The 12,873-nt window shown below is 48.9% G+C and overlaps 5 protein-coding genes and 1 non-coding gene across 6 annotated transcripts; 2 read left to right on the top strand and 4 right to left on the bottom strand.

Moving 5' to 3' along the window:
* Positions 1-468: 468 nt before the first annotated feature.
* On the bottom strand, positions 469-2,180 carry M431DRAFT_508566 (hypothetical protein). The gene has a single exon (XM_024919130.1). It carries the CDS (start codon positions 1,730-1,732, stop codon positions 647-649), a length of 1,086 nt encoding a protein of 361 aa, XP_024774839.1. The 5' UTR covers positions 1,733-2,180; the 3' UTR covers positions 469-646.
* A 183-nt stretch (positions 2,181-2,363) lies between these two features.
* Positions 2,364-4,572, top strand: M431DRAFT_508565 (hypothetical protein). The gene has a single exon (XM_024919129.1). The coding sequence runs from the start codon at positions 2,395-2,397 to the stop codon at positions 4,192-4,194; it is 1,800 nt and encodes a 599-aa protein (XP_024774838.1). The 5' UTR covers positions 2,364-2,394; the 3' UTR covers positions 4,195-4,572.
* A 192-nt stretch (positions 4,573-4,764) lies between these two features.
* Positions 4,765-4,852, bottom strand: M431DRAFT_t98. Its single transcript has one exon. It is a non-coding gene; the product is annotated as a tRNA-Val (tRNA).
* A 203-nt stretch (positions 4,853-5,055) lies between these two features.
* M431DRAFT_16982 (hypothetical protein) lies at positions 5,056-6,397 on the bottom strand. Its single transcript, XM_024913018.1, has 2 exons — positions 5,821-6,397; positions 5,056-5,759 (listed from the first exon to the last, which is right to left on the bottom strand). Exons 1-2 carry the CDS (start codon positions 6,289-6,291, stop codon positions 5,322-5,324), a joined length of 909 nt encoding a protein of 302 aa, XP_024774837.1. The 5' UTR covers positions 6,292-6,397; the 3' UTR covers positions 5,056-5,321.
* Positions 6,398-6,526: 129 nt separating this feature from the next.
* M431DRAFT_116473 (hypothetical protein) lies at positions 6,527-7,877 on the bottom strand. The gene is made up of 4 exons (XM_024911962.1): positions 7,771-7,877; positions 7,527-7,702; positions 7,112-7,350; positions 6,527-7,054 (listed from the first exon to the last, which is right to left on the bottom strand). Coding segments are annotated over exons 1-4 (486 nt in total). The 5' UTR covers positions 7,773-7,877; the 3' UTR covers positions 6,527-6,985.
* Positions 7,878-8,130: 253 nt separating this feature from the next.
* On the top strand, positions 8,131-12,781 carry M431DRAFT_116470 (hypothetical protein). The gene is made up of 3 exons (XM_024911961.1): positions 8,131-8,407; positions 8,464-11,899; positions 11,965-12,781. The coding sequence occupies exons 1-3, from the start codon at positions 8,198-8,200 to the stop codon at positions 12,615-12,617; spliced, it is 4,299 nt and encodes a 1,432-aa protein (XP_024774835.1). The 5' UTR covers positions 8,131-8,197; the 3' UTR covers positions 12,618-12,781.
* Positions 12,782-12,873: the final 92 nt, after the last annotated feature.

The raw sequence follows: 12,873 nt of genomic DNA, 5'->3' as shown, positions 1-12,873 counted from the left end.
ATCGGTTTGAGTCCAATGTTCCTATTTTAACTGAAGGGTTGGCTGCGTAGGTAAGATTGACACTGATATAGGGACGCCGGCGCCCCTCCCCCACTGCGAGTGAGAAAAATCGCCGGAATCGGCTCTAGCTTTTTAAGATAAGGACGAGGAAGAAAAAAAAAGAAAGTAGAGGTGATTCGTTCGGCTTTAGGTGAGCTGCAAGGTTGTCAGATGTGTTTCGGCGATTAAGTCGGTCTGGCTTTGGTAATTTGATTTTATATGTTTGAGGGTTTCTTTTTGACAGATGTTTTTAAATGGATGGGAGAATGACTCGTTGAATCGATTATTCTAAGAAATGCGACGGTCCCATTTGATTCTTATCGTAGCGTCTTTTCTCCGGATATTATCGGCATCACCAAATTCGAGTGTCGATCTCACATCTAACAGCGCAACGACTTGTTGCGTTGTTCCAAAAGTAATTTCGAGATTCTGGAAATTACTTTTTTGAAATTTATATTCTAGCTTTGAGACATGTCCAGCAATGTCAATACCTATTCAAATACTAATGTTGAATTCGTTACGTCGTATCTCCTACCAATAGCAGCAGTTTCAAAAGGTTGAATGCACCAATCCTATCATAACACCATTGAGGCCAGCCTCAACAAGATTAGAAATCAATTGAGAGGCTCACGTCTTTCCCACTCGCCTTAACAACATAATTCTTCATCCCTTTCTCCAATCCATCGGTAAACGCCGTATCAAACCTTTTGCCACTATCCGTCCAAGCCAAATTCGACCTCCAGGTTAGCCAGTTTTCAGCCATGGCTCCCTCTGGCGCTCGAAGGATGCCCGTTGCAAGGTCCATAATCTGCCACTTTCCTGGGCCTTCGAGCTTACGCGGGTCGTTTCCGTAAAAGATTGTTGCACCGCAAGTGCCGCAGAAGCATCGCTGGACACCTGGTGATGACTCATAGACCTTTGCGGTTCCAAACTTGAGATCGCTATTGATCTTGGGCTCGCAGTGGCTGAGAGGCAGAAACGCCCAGCCAACAAGGTGAGTTCCGTTTGAGAGACGGCAGTCGCTGCACATGTCAAACGAGGCTATCCATTTGGTTGGATCGACGGGAGACACGCAGCCGCGGACAATCTCATGATCAAGGACCTCTTGTGTAGGACGCTTGATTGTGAAAGAAACACCTCCGCAGTGACACTCGGCTCGGAGCCGATCTTGTCCGTCCTCGCCTACTTCTGGCTTTGCTTCAACAATCTTGGCTCGAGGATCATCTTTTGGAGGATTCCAATCTGGCAGCTTTTTGTCGCCCAAGTGTGTCAGGATTTGAGCAAGGCCTTTATCCTTGGCCGATTCACTGAATGTGTGGCTCGTGAGCTTAAAGTTGTCTGGCCCATGGTCTGTGAAGATTGATGTGGCGACTGTCCACTCTCCTCTATCAAGTGCAACACCTGCAATGTGACATCCGCAAGTCGAGCAAAAGTCATACGTGCAATCGGCTCCCTTGATGGAATATGTGGTTAAGCTCTTCTCACTTGAAGGCGCTATGAAGTTGGGCTTGATTCCTTCTCCCAACGAGGCGTGAAAGATGCATGGCGCCCCAGTGGTGAAACGACAGAGGCTACAATGGCAGAGGTAAAGAGAAAGAGGAAGAGATGCCGTAGGAATGTCAACAGTGAAGTGGACGGAGCCACAGAGACACTTGGCCTCGAGAGTTTTGGTCTCAATGCTAGAGTTTGCCATTGTATAAAGAGTTATAGAATGGTTGTGAAATAGTCAACTTGTTTAGCAACTAATTGTCTTGATTTAGTGGCCATGCTTCGCGCTTATATCTCCACGATCTAAAGGCCGACGGGCTTGCCTAAGTGGGGGTTGAGTGATATTCACATTTGTTCACGCTCCTCCATTCGGATATCCATCTTCTTTGAGTGTTTTTTGCGATCTGCGTTAAACTGTTTTAACATCTGCTGTACTGGGGGATCAGCAGGCAAGTTGCAGATAAGCTGGCCTGAATAGTTGCTCCGAATGACTCAAGCTTATCCCCTCCATGAACGGAAGTCGCTTTCCTGTTTAGGCAATATTTATCCGACATGCTGACTGAAATTGCCCTTTCCCGGCTTTCTTCTCAAGCGTCACTTTTGGCTCGACATGAGCTGAAACTTTTCTTTCTTTTGGCGGAGATGTTCTCAACGTCATCTCTCGTTGCGAGCTGATTAAGCATCGGAGATTGGATTACGCGGAGCCAAGCTAAATCTTAGATTACTCGCACCGTCAGTATGGAGGTTGATAATAGCCGACGTTATTCCGATCGTGCCAAAACTTCCCATACTTGACTCAAGCTCTCTATCAAATTTTCTACCCGCTGTCTATAGCTTGCTGGTGCCGTTGGCCTCATTTTGCACGACATGTCGGATGCTAGAGACAGTTTGCTTGACCTCGAAAAGCACCGTCTACGGCTTGAAGATAATGTCAACAAACTGCGGAAAGCTCTGCAGCACTGGCAAACTTGGGATGCCGAATATGAGGCTCTCAAGGAAGAGGTCGAGGCCGTGACGGCCGCAGACCAAGCTGAAGAGCTGCGCCGGATACATGGCGAGTTTGATGGCGAATTACTGAATGGGAAGGAAATCGACGACATCATTGGCCAGCCAAAGCTGAAAACCAAAGAACAGATCATCAACGTCCTGGAGCGACGCATTGACTATGTGTCTCAGAATATTTCGACGCTGCAGAAGCAACTCGAAACAGCCGAGAATAAGTATGCTGCTGCAACTGTCATCAGCCAACCCGATGCCACTGATGAAGATGGCCAACCTATCATGGACATTGTCGAAGAACTGGATGACGATGACAATGTCGTCTCATTTCGGCTGAATAAGCCTGGCGATTCTCTGGGAAACGTTGAAGCGCTCCTTGAAAAAGCCGGGATTACGGATGATACAGAATCTAAGCCTGAAAAGGAGGATTTAATCTCAAGTAAGACTGCGGATAAGAGAAAATCTCCCAAAGGCAAAGAACGGGATCTTGAATCCGTGGCTAAACCGCCTTCACCTAAGCTTGAGGTGAAGAAAACTGTCTCGTTCTCAGAAGATACAAAGCCTGCTGAGGAATCGGAGCCTGAGATATCATGGAGAGCAAAGCGTGTCAAGGAGATCATGGGCGCCGCTAAAGACCAAGAGGATATTAGTATGCAGGCTGCTGTTATACCCAAGGACGAAACACCAGAAGATGCAGCTTTACGGCAGCAGATGCTGAGGTATGGCATGAGCGAAGTTGGCGCCGTTGTTGCCGAACTTGAGCTCGAGGAAGGCGATTCAGAGGAAGAGTCCGAGGACGACGAGGACTTTGACGATGAATATGACGACTTTGATGAAGAGGACGATGAAGATCAATACGGACGCTATAAAGGAAGCGTTGTCACAGATCAGTATCGTCAGCGAATGCTGCAACTAGAAAAGAAGCTTGGAATCAAGTCACATTCCTCTAAATCTCGGCCCAAAGTCGACGAGGAGGACGCAAGCGATGATGATAATGATGAAGGCATTGGCCATATCGTTGTCAATCGAGGAGTTGCAGCACCATCATCATCACCATCCACAGCTCCAAAAGCTGCCCCTCTCAAATCAAATCTTAAGGAGAAGCAAAATGACGAGCCTGAAGCAAAGAAGGGCGTGCGTTTTGCGGCTAGCCTTGATATCGCTCCTGAGAACAAACCTTCTGCTCCTGTCGTCAGCGAAACGAAGAAGAAGGATATCGTCGAGCCTCTAAGCGACCTCATCGTAGAGCGGAGCAGCTCTTCAAAGCCGATTCAAACTGAAGCCCAACCAGCGAAGAAAGCATCACGATTCAAAAAGAATAGAGATAACGCCGATTCAGCAAGTCTTGTTCCCAAGGGACCTCTAGATATCCGGCCGAACTTTATCGACGAGGATCGACCGGCGGTGCCCACTGGTCCAGAAGGCGCAACGATAGCCGATAAACTGGTCGAACGGGAGTCGACGGCTGCTGCCATTGCTCCTGACGAAGTCAACGATATGATGAGCTACCAAGAGGTCGCTGATGAGTATCAGCAGATGCGCAGAAAATTCATCCAGCGAGAAGGTGGGTTCCTCAAACCGGATGAATCTCCTATCCAGCCCGTACGCAACGAGGAGGATGAGGAACCCATCAGCCGATTCAAAGCTGCACGGCTCTCGCGCCAGTAGTATGGAGAGGATAGTCGATATATAATCGATAAATCTCACCATATTATTGAGTAATTCGTCATGCACCGGCAAAATGTGACTCTTGACAAGATTACCTTGAAGTACTATCAACCCCCGTGTTTGTGTTTGCTAATCTAGTGTGTAAATGAACTCATATCATCCTTGTAATACATGGATCTGAATGCTCTTACTCAATTATCAGTGGGTTGCAGCTATCAATCTGCCTTCCATTCCGATTCGATCCGAGAGGAATTTCACAGTAGGGTTCTCTGACACCGATACTCGACTTTGGTCATTTCTATAGTTACGGTGATTCGTTAGGCTCTATACATTGATTATTGAACGAGTGTTGTAGAATGGAATGGTCATCTTATTCCGTGTGAAGTCACTATCTCGCTCCTTCGATTCATGGTATCTGGATCATTCATGGGTCGATTTCTTCCACATAAAAAGAACTCGCTTCATTAACACATTGACATCCCTCTTGTCTTCAATATAATCGATTTCTCCAAAAATCAGCAAATGAGAATGAAATTCTCATGAGAATTAAGTGAAAAAGCAAAAAAGAAGTGATTCCGCCCGGGCTCGAACCGGGGACCTTTTCGGTGGTGTCAACTAACTGTTAACGAAATGTCATAACCAACTAGACCACGGAACCGTATGCTTCTTGTTGAAGAGTTTGGTCACTCAGAACATTATCAGTATGTCCATGCTGAGTCTCTCTTGATTGAAGGTTGAATTGTGACTGTGAGCCTATGGAAAAATTGCAACTCAACTATAGAACCGGCATGAAGTTATCTATTTTGGCAGAAGATTGGATAAGAGCATAAGCTCACATACATTTGCAGGAAGCATTGGATGCTCGCAAGAGAAATAGTCTATTAGTATTCAATGATACAGTTTGCCATTTGTCAAGCCTTGGGATCCTTATAGTCTATAATGATTTGATACATGAGATCCCACCCACGCTTCAGATGCCGTAGTTTACATTCATCCCGTGAAGAAAGAAAAAAGAAAAGAATAAGAGCGATGGCTTGTACAAGTCCATACACGCAGACACCAAATATATGTAAAAAAAAAAGAACCCCGCAAGAAAAACCCTTCATAAACAGCCGTAATCCGCAACATCATTTCCCTCTGCTGAACAAAGCAGCAATCGTGTCTGAGAATGTCGCTTGACCTTCTGCGCGCCGCACCTCTCTCTCTTCCCTCTTGGCGTCCCAAATCTTCTTCACGTTTGCCGCAACATCGGCCTTGGCTTGCAGATCGGCTCTTAAAGCGGCTTCTTCAGCGGCTCTCTCATCTTCTGGTAGCTGGTCCAGCTTCTCCTTCCACTGCTTCTGAAGCTCGTCGGACGGCTTGATGGTGCTCGCGGTGGTGGCAGTCGTCTTCGGGAGCGAGGGGTCGAAAGTTGGGATAAGGGTGCCGTTTTCCTTGGCCTTTTCGACTTCCGCCTCGTGCTGGAGCATTCTTTGGAACAGCGCGTCGGCGTGTAGTTGGATATCTTCATCGACTTCGCCTGGTCGCCCGGCCACTGAACCGTATCCTAGCGCTCTTAGAAATCTCTGGCATTTCACCGTCAGTGTATCCTCGTATGCTATATCGTGCTGAGGGGGGCTGTCCTACAGATTGCATGGTGTAGCATCTCTCAAACCGCCGTACTTGATGTCGGCACATCTGCAGCTGATCCTCCCAGCTACCACTCTTCATGCAGTTAATCCACTCCTCCTGCTGCGGCGCGCAGTTCTCGAGTCCAGCCCTGGCGATTGCCGCCTTGCGCTCCTTGTACCCCTCCAACACTGACATGAGCTTATCGTGATCGGTTGATGTCTCTTCCTCGACCTCTGCCAGTGGTCTGTAGTTCTTCCACAGATGCGCATATCGTCCGTCTTGATAGAGACTCGCAGACGGAACCGCGGCCGGCTCTGGTTTTCGTTCTGCCGCGGCGCCTGCATCTTGTCGCTGTGTTGATGCCGCTCGCTGGTTGGGAATGTACTTGACCGGCGATTCTTTTTCCAAAAACTCGCGAAGCTTGGGATCGAGCTTGCCGAGGGGATTCGAAGCGTCGCCGCCAAAGATGGAAGGTAGCCAGCCCATGGTGAAGAGTGAGTTGAAGCCGCAAGAAGCGACCCAGGGGTATCCAGATCTTTATTTGGCTTACAAGGTGGCTCTGACGTCCCCAACAGAATAGGTTCGGGAGATGCTTTTGACAAGGGTGTGAATATTACATAAGGTGACAGATGTGCACTGTGCAGATTTATGGAGCGCAGCGCATATGTCAACGTGCATTATTATATCCACGATTTGTGTGCAGGGGGATTCTTCTCATTACAGAGCGAGTAATAATCGATTGAGAGCTTTGAGAAACACATGAAAGCGAGGCAAACGTCTTCATATAATCCAGTGAACATCAAATATATGCGTCAAAAGATGAATCCAAGTATGCAGCGCGCATTGGTATCACGCGATATTTTGCCATGTTGTACAGTCACTGCTTCCACTGTACCATGAAACCTGTTGTTGATATTTAAACATTGGGTTTTTATTCATTCATCACCTGAGGGCCTCATCATCAAGATTTCTTTTTTGCACCGGGTTCCATGATTGGGAATCGAATTAAGCGTCGTAAACAACCCTGAGACGTCGAGATCGTGGTCATGAATCCTTTTTTATTCACGATTGCGTCTACAACTCATTTTGTAAAGCAACTTCCCATGCCGACCCTCCAGCGGGGATGATTCGTTCCCCCCCGATGTTTATCACGCCAAAAATGCCAGTAGAGAAACCCAATTTAGAACTTGGAGAAGGACTTGACCGCCTTGCCAGTTCGGGGCAGAACGCGGAGGACGTTGAAGCGGACCTAAAGGGAGCGAATCAGCATCAAGCTATGCCATCGCAAAAGGGGATAAAAACGTACAGTCTTGGAGAGAGGCCTGCACTGGCCAACGGTAACCTGGTCACCCTCCTCAACACGGAAAGCAGGAGAGACGTGGGCGGCAAGGTTCTTGTGTCGCTTCTCGTAACGGGAGTACTTGGGGATGTAGTGAAGGTACTCTCTTCGGATGATGACGGTTCGGTGCATCTTGGTGGAAACGACGGTGCCGGTCAGGATACGGCCACGGATAGAGACGAGACCGGTGAAAGGGCACTTCTTGTCTATATCATTCCAAAGTCAGCAAATTCCAGTTCCATGCAAGGCGTGCAAGGCGTATCCATCTCGTTCTCGTCGCGTTATCCGGCTTTTGCGCTCTTCGTTTCCATTCGTGTATTCGAATCCTTCCCATTTTGCCCATTTCGAATCCTCCCAATTTCAATCATTTCTTCGCACGTACCGATGTAGCTGCCCTCAATGGCGGTCTTGGGGGTACGGAAACCCAGACCAACGTCCTTGTACCATCGTCGTCCTCCCTTACCCGGTCGGGCGCTCTTGGTCTTGGTCTTGGAGTTCAAGAAGATGTGAGGCTGCTTCTGGAAAGCACGCTCCGACTGGACGGTCAACTCGGTCGCCCTGGCATGAATGTTAGTAAATCGCAATACTCGTCGAGAGCTGGCGCAATGCTGTCGGGCAAAACTGACATCTTGAATTATCCTGCTCCGGAGAGATACCGTAACTAGAGGGCGTATCGTAGAGGGTGGGAAGACAATGTCGATGGTTTTGCACAGAATGGAGGAGTAGGGCAACGGCGCACTTTTTTCGGGCCACTTTCCCACCTTAGGGCTTGCAAAATTTAGATTGGCTGATTAGGCGAGCCAAATAACGGGGCTCTTGTTATCAGCACGTGATCCCGAAATTCCAATGCCAGTTGAGTTGTGGAGAAGAACTTTGACCTTGAATCCCCACCATTTGTGGCTAGGCCAAGTGTGGCTGAACTCAATGCACTACGAGTACGTACCGTTACCCCCCAGGTGGAAGTAAACAAACGCGGTCATCGGGCCCTTTTTTGTGCTTCAAGCTGGAACTCCTGCTTCGGGCAATCGTGACAGGATCACGACAACCAGCAAAATGTCTGCGCCGGGCGAATCCACTATGCCGGCGACGCGCCGTACTAGGAAATCAATCGGCGTACACACCGAGCTTTCAAATCGCTCACAAAAGGAAAATGCTACTATTGATGTCGGCGAGACTATGGCTGCCAGTCGCAAATCACGGAGCAAGAGTATGGGCCCCGGCGGAATAGATGCGCTCAGGCAAGGAACTGGGAACAGGCGCGCAGTATGAATCATTCTACCTGATACAGGCCCTCATGGCATTTCTGACCTCCAATATAGTCTCTTGCTGTGCCATCCAAGCTCCCTCGCTCGATCCTGAAGCCCAGCATTTCTCCACTACCTGAAATTCCGCCATTGCGATCACAACCCTCGAGAAAGTCAGTAGGCGTGTCAACGGTTAGCCCACCTGAGGACGAATTAAGCGGATCGAAAGTTGCCGTAAGGACAGAAGAAGAACAACAAGCCGCAGCCAGAGAGAGAGAGGAGCGGGACAGGCGAGACGCTCGTCGCAAATCGTTAGCGAATCGCAGAGTCTCTTTTGCTGCAGAAGCAACACTGCACACGTTTCACGAAGTAGAGTTTACGCAGAAGAATTCGGCAGAGTCTAGACGGAAATCAAGCTCGGGTTCAATCATCCAAAACGCGGGCCCTCAATTTGCTGCCTCCGACCAGAACACGAAAGGGAAGCGAGGTTCGCTTGCTGCACAGAATGGTATTCAGAGTCAAGGCGATAACACCACCTCGATTATATATAGTTCTGATTCCGAACCTGCAGATGCGGTGGAAGAGATTGCTACAGACGAGGAAGAGGTGGAGGAAGAGGAGGAAGAAAACTCCAACAGCGATTCTGATGATGGAACAATGATGAGCGTTGAGACAGAAGAGGTTACAGGCACAACCGTGGCATCTGAGAAAACCTTGGATGACCTTGAAGAATCATCTACGCTTGACGAGGCTCTCCGCATGGCTGCCCGACAGGCGGCAACTCAGCAGCTAGGAGACGGTGATTCCGACGATGGTGAAGAAATCATCCCCTCGTTTGGTTGGGTGAAAAAGGCAAATCAGCAGCCCCGAACCAGTGGGAACAGAGAATCCACAAATGCACCGAAAGATCAAAACAATGAAGACGGCACAGAGATGGACATGGACATGGACATGGATATGGACATAACTCAAGCAGTGGGAAAGATTCTCAAGCCGTCAGGGGCTGAGGGAATCGACGCGGAGCAAGAACAAGAGGTTTCTATGGACGTGACCCGTGCATTTGGTGGCATTCTCTCAAATGATAGAGATTCGGGTGAGATGGATGATGACGCCATGGATGATGTTACAATGGAACTCACGACTGTGATGGGCGGGATTCAATACCCTGAGCTACCGGATGCCGACCCCGAGATTGACCAAAACGAAGAAATGTCGATGGAGCTCACCAGTGTCATGGGTGGCCTGTTAGCCCGTCAACAAAGAGAGCAGAGCCAGGCAACGCGGCGGGCAACGTTGAACCAGACTTCAAAACTGGATGACGATGCCACAATGGATATGACTGTCGGCTTTGGAAACATTCTTTCCAGTGCTTCCAAGAACGCGGGCACTAATGAAGATGAAGATGTTGATGGCGATGCGACAACCGGCATGGATATAACCACAGCTATTGGGGGGATTATAAGAAATACCTCTCAAGCGCTCAGGAAGAGCTTTTTTGGCTCTCAAACGGACAAACCAGACAACGCACCGCAACTATCTCCTGAGGAGGATACCCCTGTTCAAAACACAACATCCACACCCAGTACTGCGTTACAGCCTGCAGAAGATTCAGCACAATCTGCTACGCCTCAAACACTGGAGGAGCCGATATTTGACTTCTCAACAACCCCACCAACGCCGGGATTTTCGACTACACCGAAACCACCTACAACACGCAAGTCAACTACGCCCAGGGCCTCGGCAATACCCAAATTAGTAACTCCCAAATCCTCGACAACACTCAAGTCAACAACACCCAAAACTTCAACCCCTAAAACTTCGACGACACCCAAAGCTTCAACAACCCCTAAGGCTTTGACGACCCCTCGGCAAACTTCAACATCGACAAAGACAGCAACGCCGACATCGCAGAGCCGGGTTCTTCGATCCGCATCTAGAAAATCGCCATCGAAGAGTGCAAGCCGAACACCCTCACCTGCTAAATCATCGCAAAGGAGTGCCGCAAAAGCAACGCCGCAGAAGGACTCTACTCCTCGACGACTTTCTGGAGTTGGTGCAGACAGACTTGGCCTGGGATCCCCTCAGATTGCGGCTATTTTTGACCGGCGAGAGTCGTTGAGCGATTCAGCGAGCATATTCGTTCCTGGAAAGCGCGCTGTTGCATTCAGTAACCCCAAGGACCTGGCAGCAGATGTAGATGAAAGCGATGAAGGAACCCAGTCGAAATCCGGTGGTCAGGATGCTACACTCAACCTTAGAGAGATGATTGATAGCATGAGCCCCAGGCGAAATCCGTTGAGAGGCCGGAAGAGCCTCCATATTGGGAGTGCCAGGGGTCTTCTGGGTAAACGACCTATTGAATCGGACGAGGAAGAAGATGCAGAGGAGAATGATGGCGTAAAGAGGTTAAAGAACCGCCAGGGCAGTCCTGTCAAGAATGTGAGACTTCAGCAGCCCCCTTCAAAAGAAGAGACAACTGGTAGGCTCCGAAGGTCAACCCGACTAAGCTTGGACTTTCCCGGAAAGATGCCTCAAACAGCCTTTTCGTCTCCTCTAAAGGGCGGTGATAGCAGCGGTCTGCTGGGCCACAAACACCCCATGGCTGCAAAAGATAACCAGACGGTTCACGATGTCCAAATTTACCAACCTACGGCCAGCAACGACTTTCAGTTGTTGGAGACAATTGATGAAAACCAGATGCAGCTTCAGGACTTCTTGAACTTAACCTCGATTCGTTTTATGGAGCTCAACACTACGAAACGGCGCCACACCATTGCACCGAGGACATCTCAGAGCGGCATTCAGTCAGATGGGGAGGGTGATCGGTCGCTTGAGCGACGTGTCATGGCTGGCGCCTGCACCGTGCCCATGCTGGAACTATATCAGCATTCCTGCCGAGAACTGAAGAAGTACATATCTGAAGGACGGAGAATAGTGAAGGAGATTGAGACCGAGACATTCGAAGACAATCCTCCACTGTTCCGAGAGTACATATCTGCTACTCCTGACGTCAAGGCATTGATGGACAATCAGTTCAAGAACGTCAGAACCCATGCCCGTCACCTTAGCAAGGCGATGTGGTACGAATGGCGGATGAAGTTACAGGATGGACTAAACGAAGGCCTTATCAGCATCTCTGATGGCATGAATGCCGATGTCAAAGTTCTCGAAGAGCAGGAGAACCTTTTGAAGATTGTAATGCCCAATCTTGTGAGCCGATACGAATCACTCTTGGAAGAGAGCAACAACCTTGAAGAAGCTGCAAAAGAATTAGCCGACTGCGACCCTGCTGAGCTTCAAGCCGCTCGAGATGAATTGACCAGTCTAGACGATGATATTACTCAGAAGAAGAGACTTATTGCCCAGCTTCGACAAGAGTTTGAGGCATCCGAAGCCGACGTGGAGGAATTAACGGCACAAAAAACGCAGTGCCTTGCAGAAATACAAGATTCGGAACGAATTAGAGAGGAATGTCGTGGCTGGACCAGCACCGAAGTCAACAATCTTAAAGGTATGGGTGTATACATATTCGTAAACATCGCTATGATTATAACACAAGCTGACACTCGATGATAGCGCGGGTGGAGGCCATCGAAAAGCAACATGGATGGGCCGTAACGGGCATCTCGGGGTCAACGCTCTCAATGACATACAAACGAGAGATTGAACTTGTCCTCGATATGGCATCTTTCCAACCTCGGCAGCCAAACTCGCCCATAGATTTGTGGTACATTGCCGATAGCCGTACCGCCAACCCTCTACCGAAAACTACCGAAAAGGAATTCCTCCTGCAGTGTGTACGCGAACACATTCGTGCATTGTCACAGAGCCGCACGAAGCTGTCTCATCTCCTCAGCGTAATAGGGGCTGCATGGGACAAGTCTAAATGGATCTCCCGTGAGGTCAAACGGATCAATGTAACGTTTCCAACAAAGGTTACCAAGACATCTGACTCCAGCATTACCATCACTAGTTCTCTCTTGTTGGCGCCTTTGGAAACGCGAGTCGAGGTGGCTTTCAACCTCAAAGGGTCTAGCGGGCCGGAGGGAGTGAACGTGGATGTTTCAACGGACGCCAAGGTGGTGTATGGGGAACAGTTCAACGTGGGCAAGGTTGGGGAATTCTTGGGTACTAGGATTGGGAAGAGTGTGGGAGCGGAGGGTGAGCAGTGGAGCAACGTTGTGATGGAGCTATATGAAAAGCTTATTGCTCGGGGGAAGAAGCAATAACTGTCGAGTTGACGCTGTAATGACTGATGATGGTTTTGGTATATATATGTATTGTGGGATGATTGGGTTGAATAGGCGTTGTTGGACACAAAGATACCAGGAGCTGATGCTCTCTCTGTAGCTGCGTTATCATGAATAGATACTGTATACAATAATGCTTGAGCACTTGACCATGATGCTGAAGCACTGTAAGAATTGATTACTTGACGTATTTGCTGATATGTAACCCTTCAAACTCCGCAGAGATGGACAATGG

This window comes from Trichoderma harzianum (assembly GCF_003025095.1).
Source record: "Trichoderma harzianum CBS 226.95 unplaced genomic scaffold M431scaffold_6, whole genome shotgun sequence".
In the NCBI taxonomy this organism is placed as follows: domain Eukaryota; kingdom Fungi; phylum Ascomycota; class Sordariomycetes; order Hypocreales; family Hypocreaceae; genus Trichoderma; species Trichoderma harzianum.
Note: the sequence above shows the minus strand (reverse complement) of the source record. Positions and strands in the feature narration are given on the sequence as shown.

Excerpts from the sequence above, each read along its gene's own strand:
- M431DRAFT_116473 (XM_024911962.1), bottom strand. Across the intron at positions 7,351-7,526 it reads CATTGAGGGCAGCTACATCG|ACAAGAAGTGCCCTTTCACC; the intron begins GTACGTGCGAAG and ends GGAATGATATAG. Across the intron at positions 7,055-7,111 it reads GCAGGCCTCTCTCCAAGACT|GTCCGCTTCAACGTCCTCCG; the intron begins GTACGTTTTTAT and ends CGCTCCCTTTAG.
- M431DRAFT_116470 (XM_024911961.1), top strand. The coding sequence starts at position 8,198 with ATGTCTGCGCCGGGCGAATCCACTATGCCGGCGACGCGCCGTACTAGG. Across the intron at positions 8,408-8,463 it reads GAACTGGGAACAGGCGCGCA|TCTCTTGCTGTGCCATCCAA; the intron begins GTATGAATCATT and ends CCTCCAATATAG. Across the intron at positions 11,900-11,964 it reads CGAAGTCAACAATCTTAAAG|CGCGGGTGGAGGCCATCGAA; the intron begins GTATGGGTGTAT and ends ACTCGATGATAG.
- M431DRAFT_16982 (XM_024913018.1), bottom strand. The coding sequence starts at position 6,291 with ATGGGCTGGCTACCTTCCATCTTTGGCGGCGACGCTTCGAATCCCCTC. Across the intron at positions 5,760-5,820 it reads GATGCTACACCATGCAATCT|AGATTTCTAAGAGCGCTAGG; the intron begins GTAGGACAGCCC and ends GTGAAATGCCAG.
- M431DRAFT_508566 (XM_024919130.1), bottom strand. The coding sequence starts at position 1,732 with ATGGCAAACTCTAGCATTGAGACCAAAACTCTCGAGGCCAAGTGTCTC.
- M431DRAFT_508565 (XM_024919129.1), top strand. The coding sequence starts at position 2,395 with ATGTCGGATGCTAGAGACAGTTTGCTTGACCTCGAAAAGCACCGTCTA.